This window comes from Coregonus lavaretus, assembly GCF_964263955.1.
Source record: "Coregonus lavaretus genome assembly, contig: HAP1_SCAFFOLD_452, whole genome shotgun sequence".
Classification (NCBI taxonomy): domain Eukaryota; kingdom Metazoa; phylum Chordata; class Actinopteri; order Salmoniformes; family Salmonidae; genus Coregonus; species Coregonus lavaretus.
In genome coordinates this window covers 252606-275448 of record NW_028159278.1, presented here as the reverse complement: position 1 = coordinate 275448, position 22843 = coordinate 252606, and the positions used below count along the sequence as shown (strand labels likewise).

The window sequence follows — 22843 nt, the reverse complement described above, 5'->3', positions numbered from 1 at the left end:
ACTTTCTGATCTCTCTTCCCTTCTCCTCCACACTTTCTGATCTCTCTCTTCCCTTCTCCTCCACACTTTCTGATCTCTCTCTTCCCTTCTCCTCCATACTTTCTGATCTCTCTCTTCCCTTCTCCTCCATACTTTCTGATCTCTCTCTCCCCTTCTCCTCCATACTTTCTGATCTCTCTCTCCCCTTCTCCTCCATACTTTCTGATCTCTCTCTTCCCTTCTCCTCCATACTTTCTGATCTCTCTCTTCCCTTCTCCTCCATACTTTCTGATCTCTCTCTTCCCTTCTCCTCCATACTTTCTGATCTCTCTCTTCCCTTCTCCTCCATACTTTCTGATCTCTCTCTTCCCTTCTCCTCCATACTTTCTGATCTCTCTCTTCCCTTCTCCTCCATACTTTCTGATCTCTCTCTTCCCTTCTCCTCCATACTTTCTGTTCTCTCTCTTCCCTTCTCCTCCATACTTTCTGATCTCTCTCTTCCCTTCTCCTCCATACTTTCTGTTCTCTCTCTTCCCTTCTCCTCCATACTTTCTGATCTCTCTCTTCCCTTCTCCTCCATACTTTCTGATCTCTCTCTTCCCTTCTCCTCCATCCTCTTTCTTGTAGAACCTAATCTGAAGACGCTGAGGCCTGTCCCCTAGTCTGTGGACTAAGACACTTCTTCACCTAATCTGAAGACGCTGAGGCCTGTCTCCTAGTATGTGGACTAAGACACTTCTTCACCTAATCTGAAGACGCTGAGGCCTGTCTCCTAGTCTATGGACTGACACTTCTTCACCTAATCTGAAGACGCTGAGGCCTGTCTCCTAGTCTGTGGACTAAGACACTTCTTCACCTAATCTGAAGACGCTGAGGCCTGTCTCCTAGTCTGTGGACTAAGACACTTCTTCACCTAATCTGAAGACGCTGAGGCCTGTCTCCTAGTCTGTGGACTAAGACACTTCTTCACCTAGGAATGTATTTTGTTTGTGTGTGTCTTTGTATATACTGTGTGTGAGTTGGTCTCTGATTACTGTGATTAGTTCAATGTAACGTCATATACTATACATTATAATCAGTCTGTTTTGGGTTTGCAGAATCATTGTATATCATTGGTTTTCCATCCTATCATGTTACCACACAGATGTGACTGTCTAGCTCAGCGGTTCCCAAACTTTCCCATTCTGGAGACCATCAAATCACCGTCCAAAGCTCTTGAGGACCACCATTCGCGGAGTCGCTGTTCTTTTTTCACATCAAATATATTGCCGGTCAAATTCTATCAATAGATGTGAATGTAACAAAGCCTGTAAAGGTCTATTATTATAAACTAGTTGCATTGTGAAAAGGAATGTAAAATTGCTTATAATAACATTAATACTCCCAACTGTTATTATTTTTGAATAATAAAATACTACAATCTAAAAGTAATTGCGGACTACCTGCACCACCCCCCAAGGACCACAGGTTGGGAACCACTGGTCTGGAGTCCTTCTGCCAAACCTGGTTGTTGTGTCACACTGCCCCCTCCTGGTAGCACTGCAAAACATCACCTCATTAAATAAAATCATTAAATACAAAAATGTAATTGTAGTTTTACTAGATAGAATCTTAATTTATAGGCTGAATACTTGTATTAAGTGGATGAAGACTTTACATGAACCTATGGGTGTTGAATCCTCCCACTGTGTTGAAACAGGAAGTCCATTTATAATGAAGTAGAGGAACGGGTCCACCTCTTATTGTAGATCAATGGTGCCGCTACTTCGCTTCACCTCCGTTCCGCCGGTATTAATTAACAAGACCTAGAAAGGATAAGGTCGTGACCTCGACGATTTTCCTTCAAAATAAAAGTCCCGTAATGATGATTGTGATTTTTTCTATACTGAAATTCGTAACATTTTGTGAGGAAAGACTTAGAATGTTGTTTAACAATATGAAAAAAGCTATAAAGTCAATCGCCTTTATAGCACAAATAATATTATAGCATCGACATTTGTTAACAGCATTAAAAGTAATGATTACTAGACAGTTGTCATGGAAACAGCAGTAATACAAATAACATTTATGATGCTACTATTAATAATAATAATAATATTATTATAATAATCAATTTTAGAAAACACTTTAAAATCCCATCGTTAATTAGATTAGATGAGTTTATTAGTCACATGGAGAGGGATGCAAAATCTTATGCTCTGGGCTCCAACAGCGCAGGTCAAAATAAATCAAATCAAATCAAGAGAAGTGAATGAGACAAGATAAAGATGATAATAATATGTAGACATTTACAACTGGATGGTGGGGGCAGGGTAAGAGTCTGTTGGGTGGTGGGGGCAGGGTAAGAGTCTGTTGGGTGGTGGGGGCAGGGTAAGAGTCTGTTGGGTGGTGGGGGCAGGGTAAGAGTCTGTTGGGTGGTGGGGGCAGGGTAAGAGTCTGTTGGGTGGTGGGGGCAGGGTAAGAGTCTGTTGGGTGGTGGGGGCAGGGTAAGAGTCTGTTGGGTGGTGGGGGCAGGGTAAGAGTCTGTTGGGTGGTGGGGGCAGGGTAAGAGTCTGTTGGGTGGTGGGGGCAGGGTAAGAGTCTGTTGGGTGGTGGGGGCAGGGTAAGAGTCTGTTGGGTGGTGGGGCAGGGTAAGAGTCTGTTGGGTGGTGGGGGCAGGGTAAGAGTCTGTTGGGTGGTGGGGGCAGGGTAAGAGTCTGTTGGGTGGTGGTGGGGGCAGGGTAAGAGTCTGTTGGGTGGTGGTGGGGGCAGGGTAAGAGTCTGTTGGGTGGTGGTGGGGGCAGGGTAAGAGTCTGTTGGGTGGTAGGGGCAGGGTAAGAGTCTGTTGGGTGGTGGTGGGGGCAGGGTAAGAGTCTGTTGGGTGGTGGTGGGGGAAGGGTAAGAGTCTGTTGGGTGGTGGTGGGGGCAGGGTAAGAGTCTGTTGGGTGGTGGGGGCAGGGTAAGAGTCTGCTGGGTGGTGGGGGCAGGGTAAGAGTCTGTTGGGTGGTGGGGGCAGGATAAGAGTCTGTTGGGTGGTGGGGGCAGGATAAGAGTCTGTTGGGTGGTGGGGGCAGGGTAAGAGTCTGTTGGGTGGTGGGGGGGCAGGGTAAGAGTCTGTTGGGTGGTGGGGGCAGGGTAAGAGTCTGTTGGGTGGTGGGGGCAGGGTAAGAGTCTGTTGGGTGGTGGGGGCAGGGTAAGAGTCTGTTGGGTGGTGGTGGGGGGCAGGGTAAGAGTCTGTTGGGTGGTGGTGGGGGGGCAGGGTAAGAGTGTTGGGTGGTGGGGGCAGGGTAAGAGTGTTGGCTGGTGGGGGCAGGGTAAGAGTCTGTTGGATGGTGGTGGCAGGGTAAGAGTCTGTTGGGTGGTGGGGGCAGGGTAAGAGTCTGTTGGGTGGTGGGGTGGGCAGGGTAAGAGTCTGTTGGGTGGTGGGGGCAGGGTAAGAGTCTGTTGGGTGGTGGGGGGGTAGGGTAAGAGTCTGTTGGGTGGTGGGGGGGGCAGGGTAAGAGTCTGTTGGGTGGTGGAGGCAGGGTAAGAGTCTGTTGGGTGGTGGTGGGGGCAGGGTACGAGTCTGTTGGGTGGTGGGGGCAGGGTAAGAGTCTGTTGGGTGGTGGGGGGGTAGGGTAAGAGTCTGTTGGGTGGTGGGGGGGGCAGGGTAAGAGTCTTTTGGGTGGTGGGGGGGCAGGGTAAGAGTCTGTTGGGTGGTGGTGGGGGCAGGGTAAGAGTCTGTTGGGTGGTAGTGGGGGCAGCGTAAGAGTCTGTTGGGTGGTGGTGGGGGCAGGGTAAGAGTCCGTTGGGTGGTGGTGAGGGCAGGGTAAGAGTCTGTTGGGTGGTGGTGGGGGCAGGGTAAGAGGCTGTTGGGTGGTGGGGGCAGGGTAAGAGTCAGTTGGAATGGAAATCCAACTATCTAGTAATCATCACTTCCTCGTTTACCCTGTCCTGTTGTGTTCTAAAATACTATTCTGATACAACCCCCCAAACAATACTAATACGTTTCTTATTAACCTTTATTTTCTAGTTAATTTTATGCACTTTATTATTATTCATTACATCATTTATCAGTCATACGTAGGAGCTAATCTGTACGTAAACCATGCAAGGGATCATTTCCACGCAAAGTGTGAGATGTATCAATATAAATGTTAGCTTGAGAGTGTTCAGCCCCATGACCACGATCAGTGCCAAGTGGTGGAATAAGGGAACTGCTTGTCAAGCGTAGAACGGGGAAAATATACTGTATGTTGAAAATGTGTTTTATTGTGAGAGTAATAATGACATTATTTTATTTATTTAATTATATTGACATTGTGAATTCATGCAACGTCTTGACAGGTTAAATATAATTTGACCACATCGGTGCATTTGTAACGATAATAATCCATATAAAGTACAGTCATTTGTTAAATTAGAGGTACGTGTGAAAGTGAAACTATTGTGTAAATCCTATAAAAGACTGAGATAATGGAAATCCAATGAGAGATGGCTGATCTGCTCTGTTGGAAGATCTGGCACCGCTGCATTTCACAGAGAGCACGTTTTTAGAGACAGGTGGGACTTTTTAGCAGAAAGTACAGATTGGCTCATCAGATATCGTTTCCCAAAACCTATCTTATAGGATCTTTGAGAGGATTTAAGACCTACTTTAGAAAGGCAAACCCATGCCATTCGGGTTCGCGTCAAAGTGTTATCCATCCTCGGGTTTTTGGCAACGGGCACTTTTCAGCCGGAGCTTTCCGATCGGCCAGCGGCATCTCACATCCCTCGATGAGCCAATGTTTTGGATGCAATCATCAGCAAAACGTACTGTAACATACAATTCAGCTCTACCAGCTGAACAAGAATACTATATACTGAACAAGAATATAAACGCAACATGCAACAATTTGAAAGGTTTTACTGAGTTACAGTTCATATGAGGAAATCAGTCAATTGAAATAAATTCATTAGGCCCTAATCTATGGATTTCACATAAATGGGAATTCAGATATGCATCTGTTGGTCACAGATACCTTAAAAAAATGTATGGGTGTGTATCAGAAAACCAGTCCGTATCTGGTGTGACCACCATTTGCCTCATGCAGCGCGACACATCTCCTTCACATAGAGTTGATCAGGCTGTTGATTGTGGCCTGTGGAATGTTGTCCCACTCCTCTTCAATGGCTGTGCGAAGTTGCTGGAAACTTCCGGGAACTGGAAGACGCTGTCGTACACGTCGATCCAGAGCATCCCAAACATGCATGTCTGGTGAGTATGCAGTCCATGGAAGAACTGGGACATTTTCAGCTTCCAGGAATTGTATACAGATCCTTGCGACACGGGGCCGTGCATTATCATGCTGAAACATGAGGTGATGGCGGCGGTTGAATGGCACGACAATGGGCCTCAGGATCTCATCACGGTATCTCTGTGCATTCAAATTGCCATCGATAAAATGTGATTTTGTTCATTGTCCGTAGCTTATGCCTGCCCATACCATAACCCCACCGCCACCATGGGGCACTCTGTTCACAACGTTGACCTCAGCAAACCGCTCGCCCACACAATGCCATCACGACGCCATACACGCTTTCTGCCATCTTCCCGGTACAGTTGAAACCGGGATTCATCCATGAAGAGCACACTTCTCCAGTGTGCCAGTGGCCATCGAAGGTGAGCATTTGCCCACAGAAGTTGGTTACGACGCCGAACTGCAGTCAGGTCAAGACCCTGGTGAGGATGTGGTCCTCTGTAGCTCAGCTGGTAGAGCACGGCGCTTGTAACGCCAAGGTAGTGGGTTCAATCCCCGGGACCACCCATACACAAAAATGAATGACTGTAAGTCGCTTTGGATAAAAGCGTCTGCTAAATGGCATATTATTATTTATTATTATTATTATTATTATGACGAGTACGCAGATGAGCATCCCTGAGACGGTTTCTGACAGTTTGTGCAGAAATTATTCGGTTGTGAAAACCCACAGTTAAATCAGCTGTCCTGGTGGCTTGTCTCAGACCATCCTGCAGGTGAAGAAGCCGGATGTGGAGGTCCTGGGCTGGCGTGTTTACACATGGTCTGCGGTTGTGAGGCCGGTTGGATGTACTGCCAAATTCTCTAAAATGATGTTGGAGGCGGTTTATGGAAGAGAAATTAACATAAAATTATCTAGCAACAGCTCTGGTGGACATTCATGCAGTCATCATGCCAATTGCACACTCCCTCAAAACTTGACACATCTGTTTCATTGTGTTGTGTGACAAAACTGCACATTTCAGAGTGGCCTTTTATTGTCCCCAGCACAAGGTGGACCTGTGTAATGATCATGCAGTTTAATCAGCTTCTTGATATACCACACCTGTCAGGTGAATGGATTATCTTAACAAAATGGATTATCTTAACAAAGGAGAAATGCTCACTAACAGGGATCTAAACAAATTTATGCACAACATTTGAGAGAAATAAGCTTTTGTGCGTATGGAACATATCTGGGATCTTTTATTTCAGCTCATGAAACGTGGGAGCAACACTTTACATGTTGGGTTTATATTTCTGTTCAGTATAGTTAGTATGTGTATGTTTGTAACATTATTTTAACATTTTTGGGACATATCCAGAAACATACATAACATATATAAAACTAAGGTAAATATCTTGAGTGAGTTAGTATGTTTTTAACATTGGTTAATCATGTGTCCTTCTGTTATTATCTTAATGCATCTCATTATTCTTAAAGCTTTGCATATTTAACAGTGTATCACTATATCTCCTCTCTCCAGACTGTCTGGCTGTAAACTCACATATGAATCCTGTGAGACTCTGGCTTCAGCTCTGCAGACACCAAACTCCCCCCTGAGAGAACTGGACCTCAGCTACAATGACCTGGGAGACAGAGGAGTGGAGCTGCTCTGTGTTGGACTAACCAGTCCACTCTGCAACATACAGACACTAGTGTGAGTTAACTTTCTTCAGTATGAGTTATTATGTGGATGTTTTAAACATTTGTTAATCATGTGCTCTTCTGTCCTCTAGTCTAGGTCAGTGTGGTCTGACAGAGGGTTGCTGTTCAGATCTGGCCTCAGTCCTGAGTTCACCCAACTCACAACTGAAACAACTGGAGCTGAGAGACAATGACCTGCAGGACTCAGGAGTTACACTGCTGTCTGCTGGACTGGAGGATCCAGACTGTAAACTACACACACTGGGGTAAGTACAGCTGTTTCAGTCAGGACGGTACTGAGCTGAGTTACACTGCCCTCTGCTGGACTGGAGGATCCAGACTGTAAACTACACACACTGGGGTATGTACAGCTGTTTTAGTCAGGTCGGTACTGAGCTGAGCTACACTGCCCTCTGCTGGACTGGAGGATCCAGACTGTAAACTACACACACTGGGGTATGTACAGCTGTTTTAGTCAGGTCGGTACTGAGCTTAGTAAAACAAATACTCTGAACATCTGATGTTTCTTTAAAATGTTTGTGTCATGGACAAATATATGGGTGTCCTACAATATGATTGACACCAGTCCACCAACCTAGACAGCTGTTGTGTCTCTCTGTAGGCTGTCTGGCTGTCTGGTCACAGAGGAGGGCTGTGCTGCTCTGTCTTCAGCTCTGAGGTCAAACCCCTCCCACCTGAAAGAGCTGGACCTGAGCTACAATCACCCAGGAGACTCTGCAGGGGGACTGCTTTCAGCTGCTCTGGTGGATCCCACAGATAAACTGATGAAGCTGAAGTAAGTCAGAATAGATGTCCTAATAGTGTGAGCAGTGGTTGTGTCCTATGTAGTGTAGTAGGTTCAGTAACATGAGGACATGATGGTAGAATACAGGGGACGTTTACCCAGCAGGCTTAGCACTCCAACACAGCATACATCATTACCACATGAATACTCTTCTTCTGCATCTCTGATATCCTGTTGGAATTGTACTCTGTTCTGTATGCAGTAGGTAGGATAGAATACCTGTATGTCTCTAGTAATGAATTGTACTCTGTTCTGTATGCAGTAGGTAGGATAGAATACCTGTATGTCTCTAGTAATGAACTTGGATAGTGCACCAGAACACAACAATATGGTTTAAATGTTGACTGCTTTATTAGGTCTTTGTCAGTCAATAACCTGTTTCTCCTACAGTGTGGATCATGGTGGAGAGTTCAGGCTGAAACCAGGGCTGAGGAAATGTAAGTCTCTTCAATCCTAATTAACTGCATATTCAGAACTACAGTAACATAGTAACTAATCAATACTTGTTCTCTACCTACAAAACAACATTTTATATGAAGATGTGGTTTGATTAAACTCTCCTTTTGTCTACAGATGCCTGTCATCTCACCCTGGACCCAAATACAGCAAACCCTGACCTGATACTGTCTGAGGGGAACAGGAAAGTGACACGGGTGGAGGAGAAGCAGCATTATGAAGACCATCCAGACAGATTTGACCATCATCCCCAAGTTCTCTGCAGAGAAGTCTTATCTGGATCTCGTTATTACTGGGAGGTGGAGAAGGATGGTGACATTTCTCACATTGGTGTGGTGTACAAAGGAATGAAGAGGAAGGGAAAGGAGGATGACAGTTGGATTGGAGCCAATAGGAAGTCCTGGTGTTTATTCTGCTCTAACAGAGGTTATGACTTTTACCATGCCGTCAGGAGATCCATCCCTGGTCCTGTTTCTAACAGAGTTGCAGTGTATCTGGACTGGCCAGCTGGTACTTTGTCCTTCTATAGTGTGTCCTCCTCTGGTACACTGACACACCATTACACAGAACACACCACATTCACTGAACCCCTCTATCCTGGGTTTGGGTTTGGGGTTTCCTCCTCCTCCTCAGTGACCCTGTGTCAGATAGATGACCAACACATTCAAAGGTGAGTCATAGCAATGTTTCATCATGTGTTTTCCTCTGGAATCATTCCTACAATTAGATTAGTAGTGGTGTTTTAATGTGTTCTGTTGGACATACAGACAGTTAGATTAGTAGTAGTGGTGTGTTTTAATGTGTTCTGTTGGACCTACAGACAGTTAGATTAGTAGTAGTGGTGTGTTTTAATGTGTTCTGTTGGACCTACAGACAGTTAGATTAGTAGTAGTGGTGTGTTTTAATGTGTTCTGTTGGACCTACAGACAGTTAGATTAGTAGTAGTGGTGTGTTTTAATGTTCTGTTGGACCTACAGACAGTTAGATTAGTAGTGGTGGTGTGTTTTTAATGTGTTCTGTTGGACCTACAGACAGTTAGATTAGTAGTTGTGGTGTGTTTTAATGTGTTCTGTTGGACCTACAGACAGTTAGATTAGTAGTGGTGGTGTGTTTTAATGTGTTCTGTTGGACCTACAGAAAGTAACTCATGATACCGGGTGACATCACATCTCTAGGGGCTTTCATCAAGATAAGCAATGTCACCTGTAATGTCACCATCAGTATTGACTTCATGGAAGTTGACAGGGTGTTATGTCACATTTGGCAATGCACCCTACATAGGGAGCTGTTCTGTCACCCTTTATACACCCTTTGTATTGCTTATGAAGACTATATGCATGCTATATAAAGCCTTTATAAGTTGTATTTAGTTTAATCACAGTCTATCCATCTGCTTTCCCAACAGCAGAGACCATGGTGGAGAGTGTTGTATCAAGCCTGGACCTGAGAACACCAGAGACCAGATATGTGAGTGTTAACTGATAATTGTTTTAAAATCAAAATACGATTAAAGCGTTCTTGAATCCCAGGCAAGGAACACAATCATGATCTATTTGGTCAAAACAAACTTAAAGGTAGAGTCAGCAATATGATGTAGATGCACAAAGTAAACATCATAGTGGGTAAACTTCTACAACAACTAAGAGCGTTGGAGTGCGATGCTAAACTCCTCTGTTTTGGTCCCGTGGCTACCACGCTGGAAGAGAGTGAAGAGAACCCGTGCACATGGGCAGATACTGTGTGAGAGAGAAGTCAGGCATCTTGCTCATCACAATATCTGCGGTGCTGCTCGTACAACATCATTTAGCTGACTCTACCTTTAAGCTCTCATCCTGGGATCTACCAGAAATCAGGCCCCCAACATCTACAAAACATGGACCAGAACCATGTTGTTTCCTGCTTCCACAAACATTCATTAATATAACACTAATGTCAGATTATGGTATGATAATGAGTGTACATTCTGAGACTGTTGCTCACTTACATTCATTTTTATTACAAGTCTGTTTAATATTTATTAATTCATTATTACATGAGATTGTCCGTTTTAAATAACAACTACTTTTGACTTCAGGGATTCCTCAGAGCTGTAAGACTTGTGACCATGTTGAGGTAAGTCATAATGTCAATTCTCACTTTTACATACCTTCAGGAGTCAGGCACAGTCTGAAAGCCAGGTGTGTACTGACCAACCATTCATACTGGGATATAGACAGTCCTGTGTTCTGCTTTAGTAATATAAACACAGTCTGAAAGCCAGGTGTGTACTGACCAACCATTCATACTGGGATATAGACAGTCCTGTGTTCTGCTTTAGTAATATAAACACAGTCTGAAAGCCAGGTGTGTACTGACCAACCATTCATACTGGGATACAGACAGTCCTGTGTTCTGCTTTAGTAATATAAACACAGTCTGAAAGCCAGGTGTGTACTGACCAACCATTCATACTGGGATATAGACAGTCTTCCATTGATCATGCTTTAAGTCCAGCACTAGACTCAATCTGTGTCCAGGAAACTGGCCCCATATGTATAACTGACATGCTTGTCCTTGTTCAGGACTCCACACACTGGCTTCAGATTGAACCCTTGACTTCCACTGTCCAGGAAGTGACAATGTTCAGGTAAAATAACTACTTTTAACATTTCATTCCACTTGCTAGTGTATTTCCCCATTACACTTCAGGAAGACCTTCATGAGTCATGTTCAGTGGGGTGATGAAGACCTTCATGAGTCATGTTCAGTGGGGTGATGAAGGTCTTCATGAGTCATGTTCAGTGGGGTGATGAAGGTCTTCATGAGTCATGTTCAGTGGGGTGATGAAGGTCTTCATGAGTCATGTTCAGTGGGGTGATGAAGGTCTTCATGAGTCATGTTCAGTGGGGTGATGAAGGTCTTCATGAGTCATGTTCAGTGGGGTGATGAAGGTCTTCATGAGTCATGTTCAGTGGGGTGATGAAGGTCTTCATGAGTCATGTTCAGTGGGGTGATGAAGACCTTCATGAGTCATGTTCAGTGGGGTGATGAAGGTCTTCATGAGTCATGTTCAGTGGGGTGATGAAGACCTTCATGAGTCATGTTCAGTGGGGTGATGAAGGTCTTCATGAGTCATGTTCAGTGGGGTGATGAAGGTCTTCATGAGTCATGTTCAGTGGGGTGATGAAGGTCTTCATGAGTCATGTTCAGTGGGGTGATGAAGACCTTCATGAGTCATGTTCAGTGGGGTGATGAAGGTCTTCATGAGTCATGTTCAGTGGGGTGATGAAGACCTTCATGAGTCATGTTCAGTGGGGTGATGAAGGTCTTCATGAGTCATGTTCAGTGGTGTGTAATGCTACAGAACATTCAGACAGAAACCCAGTGCCTTGCAAAAGTATCTGCATCACATTTTATTGTGTTACAAAGCGGGATTAAAGGGGATTTAATTGTCATTTTATGTCAACAATCTACACCAAATACTCTAATGTCAAAGTGTAAGAATATTTATCTATATATATATTTAGATTGATAGAAATGAAATAGCTCCCTGAGTCAATACATGTTAGAAACACCTTGGTAGCCATTACAGCTGGGAGTCTTCTTGGCTAAGTCTCTAAGAGCTTTACACACCTGGATTGTACAATATTAGCCCATTATTCTTTTCATAATTCTTCAAGCTCTGTCAAGATGTTGGGGATCGTGGCTAGACTGCAGTTTTCAAGTCTTGCCATAGATTTTCAAGCAGATTTAAGTCAAAACTGTAACTTGGCCACTCAGGAACATTCACTGTCTTCTTGGTAAGCAACTCCAGTGTAGATGTGGCCTTGTGTTGTAGGTTATTGTCCTGCTGAAAGGTGAATTCCTCTCCCAGTGTCTGGTGAAAAGCAGACTGAAGCAGGTTTTCCTCTAGGATTTAGTCTGTTCTTAGCTCCATCCCATTTATTTTTATCCTGAAAAACTCCTCAGTATTTGCCAATGTCAAGTATACCCATAACATGATGCAGCCACCACCGTGCTTGAAAATAAGGAGGCAGTTACTCAGTGATGTGTTGTGTTGGATTTGCCCCAAACATGAGGCTTTGTATTTAGGCCAAAAAGTGTATTCCTTTGCTGTTTCCTTTTGCAGTATTACTTTAGTACCTTGTTGCATATAAGATGCATGTTTTGGAATATTTTTATTCTGTATATTTGTGTTATTTTAAGTCATCATTGTGGTCACTACAATGTTGTTGATCCATCCTCAGTTTTCTCCCGTCACAGCCATTGAACTCTGTAACTGTTTTGAAATCACCAATGGCCTCATGGTGACATCACTAACAGTTTCCTTCCAGTCCTGCAGCTCAGTTCAGAAGGACGACTGTATCTTTGATGTGTCTGGGTGGTTTAATACATCACCCACAGGATAATTATTAACTTGACCGTGCTTAAAGAGAGATTCAATGTCTGATGTGTTATTGTTACCCATCTACCAATCACTGCCCTTCTTTATGAGGCTTTCTAAAAGGTCCCTGGTCTTTGTAGTTGAATCTGTGCTTGAAATGCAATACTTGACTGAGGGACCTTCCAGATGTTGAATGTATGGGGGACAGGCCCACTTTGACATTAGAGGATTCTGAGTAGATTGTTGATAAAACATTAATAATCTATTTTCAATGACTTCTCAATAAACCTAACAGGAAAAATTATTATTTCAATTTTCTATTTTAAATTGACTGACTTTAATTGGAATTGACCACAACCCTGGAGTCGGCTCTATACAATAAATGACTATCAGAGGAATGATAACTGGAGAGACTGGAAGATGTAGAAACAGCTGCTGTTAACCCTAAAGCCATATTAATTTAATTGACCCCCCCTTCAGCATTAACACTCCCTGACATTCCTGCTGAGGAGTTTCTGAAGAAACACTGGGCTAAACTAATTCAGCGAACCAAAAACTCAATGCCAATAGCAGATGATCTGTGGTCAAAGAACATGATTGGTGAAGAAGAGCACTCCAGAATAACAGCTGAAACAACTGAACAGGACCGAATGAGAAAACTACTGAAAGCAGTCATCCCCAAAGGACCAGAAGTGACGGGAGCTTGTCTCAAAGCTCTCGTTGAACATGAAAACCATCTTGTTAGGGACTTGAGTGAATCTAGGTAAGACAGTTTTCTTTGCTCCCTCCCTTGAATATGTGTAATGATTAAAATATAGGTCAAATAAAAACACAGCTACCCAGATCAAAGAGGAACTGTTTTTCCAGAATGGTAGCATGTTTTTGTGTTTCTGTCTGTAATAAATGACTGTTATCTTATTGTAGTTACATCATAGGACCATCATCACATCATTATCTCAGGTGGAACTCCTCCTTCTCCTCCATACTTTCTGATCTCTCTCTTCCCTTCTCCTCCATACTTTCTGATCTCTCTCTTCCCTTCTCCTCCATACTTTCTGATCTCTCTCTTCCCTTCTCCTCCATACTTTCTGATCTCTCTCTTCTCCTCCATACTTTCTGATCTCTCTCTTCCCTTCTCCTCCCTACTTTCTGATCTCTCTCTTCCCTTCTCCTCCATACTTTCTGATCTCTCTCTTCCCTTCTCCTCCATACTTTCTGATCTCTCTCTTCCCTTCTCCTCCATACTTTCTGGTCTCTCTCTCCCCTTCTCCTCCATACTTTCTGATCTCTCTCTTCCCTTCTCCTCCATACTTTCTGATCTCTCTCTTCCCTTCTCCTCCATACTTTCTGATCTCTCTCTCCCCTTCTCCTCCATACTTTCTGATCTCTCTCTTCCCTTCTCCTCCATACTTTCTGATCTCTCTCTTCCCTTCTCCTCCATACTTTCTGATCTCTCTCTTCCCTTCTCCTCCATACTTTCTGATCTCTCTCTTCCCTTCTCCTCCATACTTTCTGATCTCTCTCTTCCCTTCTCCTCCATCCTCTTTCTTATAGAACCTGATCTGAAGATGCTGAGGCCTGTCTCCTAGTCTGTGGACTAAGACACTTCTTCACCTAATCTGAAGACGCTGAGGCCTGTCTCCTAGTCTGTGGACTAAGACACTTCTTCACCTAATCTGAAGATGCTGAGGCCTGTCTCCTAGTCTGTGGACTAAGACACTTCTTCACCTAATCTGAATATGCTACAGCATGAAGCTGGCTAGACAAAGACACTTCTTCACCTCGTCAAGCCAGTGCTACAGCATGAAGCTGGCTAGACAAAGACACTTCTTCACCTCGTCAAGCCAGTGCTACAGCATGAAGCTGGCTAGACAAAGACACTTCTTCACCTCGTCAAGCCAGTGCTACAGCATGAAGCTGGCTAGACAAAGACACTTCTTCACCTCGTGAAGCCAGTGCTACAGCATGAAGCTGGCTAGACAAAGACACTTCTTCACCTCGTGAAGCCAGTGCTACGGCATGAAGCTGGCTAGTCAAAGACACTTCTTCATCTCGTGAAGCCAGTGCTACGGCATGAAGCTGGCTAGACAAAGACACTTCTTCACCTCGTGAAGCCAGTGCTATGGCATGAAGCTGGCTAGACAAAGACACTTCTTCACCTCGTCAAGCCAGTGCTACAGCATGGAGCTGGCTAGTCAAAGACACTTCTTCACCTCGTCAAGCCAGTGCTACAGCATTAAGCTGGCTAGTCAAAGACACTTCTTCACCTCGTCAAGCCAGTGCTACAGCATGAAGCTGGCTAGTCAAAGACACTTCTTCACCTCGTCAAGCCAGTGCTACAGCATGAAGCTGGCTAGACAAAGACACTTCTTCACCTCGTCAAGCCAGTGCTACAGCATGAAGCTGGCTAGACAAAGACACTTCTTCACCTCGTCAAGCCAGTGCTACAGCATTAAGCTGGCTAGTCAAAGACACTTCTTCACCTCGTCAAGCCAGTGCTACAGCATGAAGCTGGCTAGACAAAGACACTTCTTCACCTCGTCAAGCCAGTGCTACAGCATTAAGCTGGCTAGTCAAAGACACTTCTTCACCTCGTCAAGCCAGTGCTACAGCATGAAGCTGGCTAGACAAAGACACTTCTTCACCTCGTCAAGCCAGTGCTACAGCATGAAGCTGGCTAGACAAAGACACTTCTTCACCTCGTCAAGCCAGTGCTACAGCATTAAGCTGGCTAGTCAAAGACACTTCTTCACCTCGTCAAGCCAGTGCTACAGCATGAAGCTGGCTAGACAAAGACACTTCTTCACCTTGTCAAGCCAGTGCTACAGCATTAAGCTGGCTAGTCAAAGACACTTCTTCACCTCGTCAAGCCAGTGCTACAGCATAAAGCTGGCTAGTCAAAGACACACCACCACGTTGACATCTTGACCTTCCTTAGATCCTTTATGGGATTGCAACTCACTCTGTCTGAAGGAAGGAAGGGAGGAAATGGCCTCAATAAAGGGGATACCTGAGAGGGCAGAGAAGGCACGTGACATCATCAGGACCAATCAGCCCCCATCTATACACAATGTTTTACTAAATGTTTTATAACGTTGTATTTTTCTATGTGTATCTACCTGCCCAGGGACTACAGTTAAACTAGCTAGCTGGCTAAATCTGGCACATTTACAGAAATGTTGATTGATGTGCAGTATCCCTGTCAAATACATGTTGTACATGTCAATTAAAAGGAATGTATTGTGACTTAGAATGTTGTTTAACAATATGGAAAAAAGCAATAAAGTCAACCGCCTTTATAGCACAAATAATATTATAGCACTGACATTTGTTAACAGTATTGAAAGTAATGATTACTAGACAGTTGTCATATTAACAGCAGTAATACAAATAACATTATTTATGATGCTACTATTAATAATAATAATAATATTATTATAATAATCAATTTTAGAAAACACTTTAAAATCCCATCGTTAATTAGATTAGATGAGTTTATTAGTCACATGGAGAGGGAAGCAAAATCTTGTGCTCTGGGCTCCAACAGCGCAGGTGGGGGCAGGGTAAGAGTCTGTTGGGTGGTGGGGGCAGGGTAAGAGTCTGTTGGGTGGTGGTGGGGGCAGGGTAAGAGTCTGTTGGGTGGTGGGGGCAGGGTAAGAGTCTGTTGGGTGGTGGGGGCAGGGTAAGAGTCTGTTGGGTGGTGGTGGGGGCAGGGTAAGAGTCTGTTGGGTGGTGGTGGGGGCAGGGTAAGAGTCTGTTGGGTGGTGGTGGGGGCAGGGTAAGAGTCTGTTGGGTGGTGGGGGCAGGGTAAGAGTCTGTTGGGTGGTGGGGGCAGGGTAAGAGTCCGTTGGGTGGTGGTGGGGGCAGGGTAAGAGTCAGTTGGAATGGAAATCCAACTATCTAGTAATCATTACTTCCTCGTTTACCCTACCCTTATTAATAGTAGCATTATAAATAATGTTTTACTGCTGTTACCATGACAACTATCTAGTAATCATCACTTCCTCATTTACCCTGTCCTGTTGTGTTCTAAAATACTATTCTGATACAACCCCCCAAACAATACTAATACGTTTCTTATTAACCTTTATTTTCTAGTTAATTTTATGCACTTTGTTATTATTCATTACATCATTTATCAGTCATACGTAGGCGCTAATCTGTACGTAAACCATGCAAGGGATCATTTCCACGCAAAGTGTGAGATTGATCAATATAAATGTTAGTTTGAGAGTGTTCAGCCCCATGACCACGATCAGTGCCAAGTGGTGGAATAAGGGAACTGCTTGTCAAGCGTAGAACGGGGAAAATATACTGTATGTTGAAAATGTGTTTAATTGTGAGCGTAATAATGACATTATTTATTTTATTGTATTTACATTGTGAATTCATGCAACGTCTTGACAGGCTATCTATCATTTGACCACATCGGTGCATTTGTAACGATAATAATCCATATAAAGTACAGTCATTTGTTAAATTAGAGGTACGTGTGAAAGTGAAAATATTGTGTAAATCCTATAAAAGACTGAGATAATGGAAATCCAATGAGAGAGGCTGATCTGCTCTGTTGGAAGATCTGGCACCGCTGCATTTCACAGAGAGCACGTTTTTAGAGACAGGTGGGACTTTTTAGCAGAAAGTACAGATTGGCTCATCAGATATCGTTTCCCAAAACCAATCTTATAGGATCTTTGTGAGGATTTAAGACCTACATTCGGGTGCACGTCAAAGTGTTATCCATCCTCGGGTTTTTGGCAACGGGCACTTTTCAGCCGGAGCTTGCTGATCGGCCAGCGGCATCTCACATCCCTCGATGAGCCAATGTTTTGGATGCAATCATCAGCAAAACGTACTGTAACATACAATTCCCACCATCGCGCAACAGGTTAAGAGGGGTTTCTTTGCCATCAATGGGTTCCCAAATACGAACGGAGAAATAGACGGCCCCCACATCGCCATAAAAGCACCATCCCAAAACGAGTTCAACAAGGCTATGTGAACAGAGAAGGCTTCTACTCTTAATGAGCAGGTGATAGGTGATGTTATGTGCAAAACACGCTACTGAATGTGGTGGCCAGGTGGAAAGCACGACTTGTTCATTCTGCAGAACAGCAATGTTGCCGATCCGCCTACAGGGGGAGCTGTTGGGGATGGATGGCGTATTGGTGAGTATTGCCTACTGCTAGTGTCAGATATTGAATACAACCAAAAGGTTTTATTTGTCTCACTCAGTTGTGGTTTGATGAGTAACAATGAGCGTTATAACTCCACGTGAAATACGCCCATCATTCACCCTTCATGGTGACAATAACGACCTTATTTGCTGTATAGTTGGGAAGGATTGGAATTAGGCCCAGACAGTATATCTAAAGAACATATCCATGGCGAACTTCAAATGTCTTTGGAGGTGTTGGCAGAATGTTTTATTTTACAGTGACATTTGATGTCGGTCTATCTGACCGTTTCTGAAAGACAAAAACTCTTGCAAATAGTTGTGGACCTGTAAACAGATCGTTGGAATGCAGTAATGTTTTGCATTCACTTTTTCCCGAAACTAAATATGCTTCACTGCCCACAAAATCTGAAACATTGTCTACTCGAAAAAATAAAAATAAACTAGAGTTTATTGGTAGCCTACACACTTCAATACAAAAGATCATCTGTCTGTTCACCTGTTCCATTCTGCTGTATGTTATAAACCGCGCCGCGCACCCTGTCATCTGCATAGAGCAAACACTTTAAATAATAGCCTCTCTGATAGGCCCAATTAAATGAGAAATGCGCATGGTCATTTGTTGTATGGCTACATCGGGAATATGAACTCATCATGGCCAGAAAAGGTGAATTTATTATGCAATGATTATGATAATGTATTATGTTGGTAAATGAAATATTGTCTACGCAAGAAATGTCACATTACATCATTCAGACGTCGCCTACAAACGTCAATGGAAAAGGTGAATCGTCTGTTCTAACGTTAAACTGCGCTTCGGATCGGATCGCATAGAGCAAAATAGGCTGCTGGAAATACTGTAGCTGATCTATTTACTACTGTGAAGTGGGTCCTATTAAATGAGAGATGGGACGAATGGTAGCCAATCCGAACTTGTTGTAGGCCTATAGGATATTTGGCGAGTATAGGCTTTATTCTGCAATAACAGGAAATGTATGCCTATTTCTAGTTATTTTAGAATGTAAAGATAAATGGATTTTCACTAGGGGCAAATGATTGCATCTTGTTATTATATTTAGCTAGGCCTACCGGTTGTTTTGTTATGAATAAGAGTCTCGTCATATATTCTTCATCTGCATAAAGCTACTAGGCTACTTTTGCCTTATTAATATGCAAGACTTCAACCACTAGAAACTGTGCACACGCATGGTCTAAAGTTTGCAGGAGGATTAGCAAATTCTCATGTCAAGTTCCGTTTTTATAAATGACAACATTTGCGTGAAAACTGGAACATGCATGTTTTAGGCATATTTTGTGTGTGGGCAACGTTTATAAATGAGACCCCTGGTATTATAGAGCAAAATACTTGAAATAGCTTATCTTTACTGCTGTGAAGTGGGTCCAATTAAAGTTTTTTTCAATTGTTTAAGCACAATTTTGAAAACAGGGCCCGGTTTGTCAAAACACTAGACACAATTAACACAACCCTACAACAAAGTAGCACAACACTTCAGATCATTTGCAAAATGGAACACTTTTGTCAAAACTATACACGACTTCATAAAAACTATATTTTGTTACCATACGAAACACACACATTTCATATGACTTCAATCTTTTTGAACCAGTTACACACTGCTGTTGCTAACCTAAAACACTTTTTAGCAAGTCTAATTCTCAGTAATTAGAGTACTGTAAATGAAGTACACAGAGAAAGTGCAACTATACAAACACTACACAAGACCAATGCTGCAGACTGAGGAAAAATATCATTTATTTCTCTCCATAAACCCAAATCAGTCAACATGTCAACATGGAGAATCACAACAAAACATGTCCCAGTTTTCATGCTACTACAGCAGTGTGCAGAACACTGTTAGCTCAGCAAACAGACAAACGTAAAATACTGTATCCAGTACAGGTTACAATTACAGTAAATAACAACAAACATATATATATATATATATACACTTCTGTGTCTGATGTATACAAGTGTGTTTAGTAAATCACTGTGTGTAATGTTTTGCAAATAGTGTGAAGCTGACAATGTGCTTACTTACAGTTGTGCACATCTAGACTTGTGTTTTGCTCCTTGAGTGTAAGGTTTTGCTAATTGTGGGAAAAGTTTAATTTTAGTGTGTAAGCAATCATAAAAAACTGTAAACGAGAGATGGGACGAATGGTAAACTGGACGGTCTATATGCTACCTCGTGAGTATGAAACCATCACAGAAAAGGTGAGGAATTTATTATGCAATGAGCATGGAAACGAAATAAATAATAGCCTAGGAAATATCTGTCTATTTCTAATTATTTTAAAACGCATAGATAAACGAAATACATTTTCTCTCTTCTTACTAACGGCAAATGATTGCATCTTGTTATTAACCTTTTTATTGTTATGAATAAACGTGTCCATCATATCCCACATTTACACTAAATACTAATCTACTTGCCTTCCTGCAATGCAATACTTCAACCACTAGAAACTGTGAATATGCATGGTCTAAAGTTAGCGGGAAGGTGAGTCTGTCTGTCTGTCTGTGTGTCTGTGTGTCTGTCTGTCTGTCTGTCTTCAAATATTTCTATATTTCTTAATTCCGTTCTTCTACTTTTAGATTTGTGTGTATTGTTGTGTATTGTCAGATACTACTGCACTGTTGGAGCTAGGAACACAAGCATTTCACTACACCCACAATAACATCTGCTAAATATGTGTATGAGACCAATAACATTTGATTTGATTTAAATGGCCCCTGGGTGTGAGAATTTAATTATTGAAAAATATAGAGAGAAACGTTGGTAAACCAATACATAGTCAGGGTTGGGGTCAATTCCCAGTCAATTCAGGAAGTAGACTGACATTCTAATTCCAATTCTCCTCAATGCTTTTCAATGAAGACAATTTGGATTTGGAATTTGGTTAACTTTCTGACTGGACTGGAATTCAAATGGAAGTGACTCCAACCATGTACAAAGTCACTATGAAAATATAGACCTTAATGATATTTTTAGTAAAAGGTAAATATTGTGTTTATTATCCTGTGGTGTTTTAATCTCTCTGTGTGTGTCTGTGTTTGCGTATATGCTTTAGTGTGTGTGTGTGTGTGTGTGTGTGTGTATATGCTTTTGTGTGTGTGAGAATTGGTGAGATAATGAATAAATAATGAGTTAATTTGTATCCCATTATTCTAGGTCAGTGTATTCCAACCTCTCCTCTGGGATCCCTAAGGATCACATTACTCTAGGTCAGTGTATTCCAACCTCTCCTCTGGGATCCCTAAGGATCACATTACTCTAGGTCAGTGTATTCCAACCTCTCCTCTGGGATCCCTAAGGATCACATTACTCTAGGTCAGTGTATTCCAACCTCTCCTCTGGGATCCCTAAGGATCACATTATTCTAGGTCAGTGTATTCCAACCTCTCCTCTGGGATCCCTAAGGATCACATTACTCTAGGTCAGTGTATTCCAACCTCTCCTCTGGGATCCCTAAGGATCACATTATTCTAGGTCAGTGTATTCCAACCTCTCCTCTGGGATCCCTAAGGATCACATTACTCTAGGTCAGTGTATTCCAACCTCTCCTCTGGGATCCCTAAGGATCACATTACTCTAGGTCAGTGTATTCCAACCTCTCCTCTGGGATCCCTAAGGATCACATTACTCTAGGTCAGTGTATTCCAACCTCTCCTCTGGGATCCCTAAGGATCACATTAGTTGTTTTTGCCCTTGAAGTAACACACTTGATTCAACTAATGAACTAATTATCATCAAGCCTTTGATGAGTAGAATCAGATGTGTTGGTGCTAGGGCAAAAATATGTATTTAGTATTTATTAAAATGTTTATCTACCTGCCCAGGGACTACAGTTGAAAACTAGCTAGCTGGCTAAATCTGACACATTCACAGAAATGTTGATTGATGTGCAGTATCACTGTCAATTACATGTTCAATAAATGAAATTAAAAGGAATGGAATGTATCTATGTGTCTGTCTATCTGTGTATGTGAATTTGTAAAACATGAGGGGAAAAAAAGTGACCCTCCCCTATACCCCAAATTACCCTCACTCCTAGGACAGACCACAGCCTTTAGATATGGAGTTTTAGAAACTGTTCGTTGTTTTGTAACCATCACATGGCAAAGTAGCCAGAAGGTTGTGGATTCGCAGACCACCACGGACAATGGTAGGGGTGAAGAAAAGATAGCTTTTATAAAAGGCATTTCATGCAATTCTTTGTCATTTTACATGACAGGAGACAAGCAGAAATCTATTTTAATACCACAACAGAGCATGACAACGAATGAGCGCACGCTGCAGCACCGGAGACGTTGTGATTTCTATACAGGCTGTTCACCGGAGACGTTTTGATTTCTATACAGGCTGTTCACCGGAGACGTTTTGATTTCTATACAGGCTGTTCACCGGAGACGTTTTGATTTCTATACAGGCTGTTCACCGGAGACGTTTTGATTTCTATACAGGCTGTTCACCGGAGACGTTTTGATTTCTATACAGGCTGTTCACCGGAGACGTTTTGATTTCTATACAGGCTGTTCACCGGAGACGTTTTGATTTCTATACAGGCTGTTCACCGGAGACGTTTTGATTTCTATACAGGCTGTTCACCGGAGACGTTTTGATTTCTATACAGGCTGTTCACCGGAGACGTTTTGATTTCTATTCAGGCTGTTGTTAAGAAAGAGGATAGTCTAAGTTTTGAAACAGTGCTAAAGTTGTATTTCAACTGTAAAAAATTAAGTGCAACAGAACCAGTTACAACTGAACTATTTGATCATCAATGAATTTGCAAAATAAAATAATGTTGTTTAACACAGCAGCCGCGTATCATGAGGTAGGCCTTTATGCACTTGGAACTTTCTTTCATTTGGGAAACTATCATTTTCTAATTTATTCCATGATATTGTTGTTACGAAATAGATTTGTGTTGACTGTGATTAGCGCATGGGAACAATAAAGCATCTGCTAAATTACCAAATTAGGCTAAACTAAGCTATAACCTAGCTAACCACATGATTCTCAAACCAAACACTGGCCACACTCATGTTTCTAAAAGGGAATTCAAAGGCTGTGTAGAATGACTGTATAGCCTAATAAGGCATTTTTAAAGTGATATTTGTTTGATTTAATTTTATATAGCCTAAATGCTAACT

General features: G+C 42.6%; 2 protein-coding genes and 1 long non-coding RNA gene across 3 annotated transcripts; all 3 read left to right on the top strand.

The window, feature by feature from the left end:
* Positions 1-7450: 7450 nt before the first annotated feature.
* Positions 7451-8606, top strand: LOC311123076 (tripartite motif-containing protein 16-like; the record flags this gene model as incomplete). Its single annotated transcript, XM_084197355.1, has 4 exons — positions 7451-7663; positions 8063-8109; positions 8246-8514; positions 8580-8606. The coding sequence occupies exons 1-4, from the start codon at positions 7653-7655 to the stop codon at positions 8604-8606; spliced, it is 354 nt and encodes a 117-aa protein (XP_084053481.1). The 5' UTR covers positions 7451-7652.
* A 22-nt stretch (positions 8607-8628) lies between these two features.
* Positions 8629-10327, top strand: LOC311123082. The gene is made up of 3 exons (XR_014612555.1): positions 8629-8798; positions 9534-9595; positions 10203-10327. It is a non-coding gene; the product is annotated as an uncharacterized lncRNA (long non-coding RNA).
* Positions 10328-12433: 2106 nt separating this feature from the next.
* LOC311123067 (uncharacterized protein) lies at positions 12434-15802 on the top strand. Its single transcript, XM_084197347.1, has 2 exons — positions 12434-13254; positions 14046-15802. The coding sequence occupies exon 2, from the start codon at positions 14619-14621 to the stop codon at positions 15417-15419; it is 801 nt and encodes a 266-aa protein (XP_084053473.1). The 5' UTR covers positions 12434-13254; positions 14046-14618; the 3' UTR covers positions 15420-15802.
* The last annotated feature ends 7041 nt before the right edge of the window (positions 15803-22843 follow it).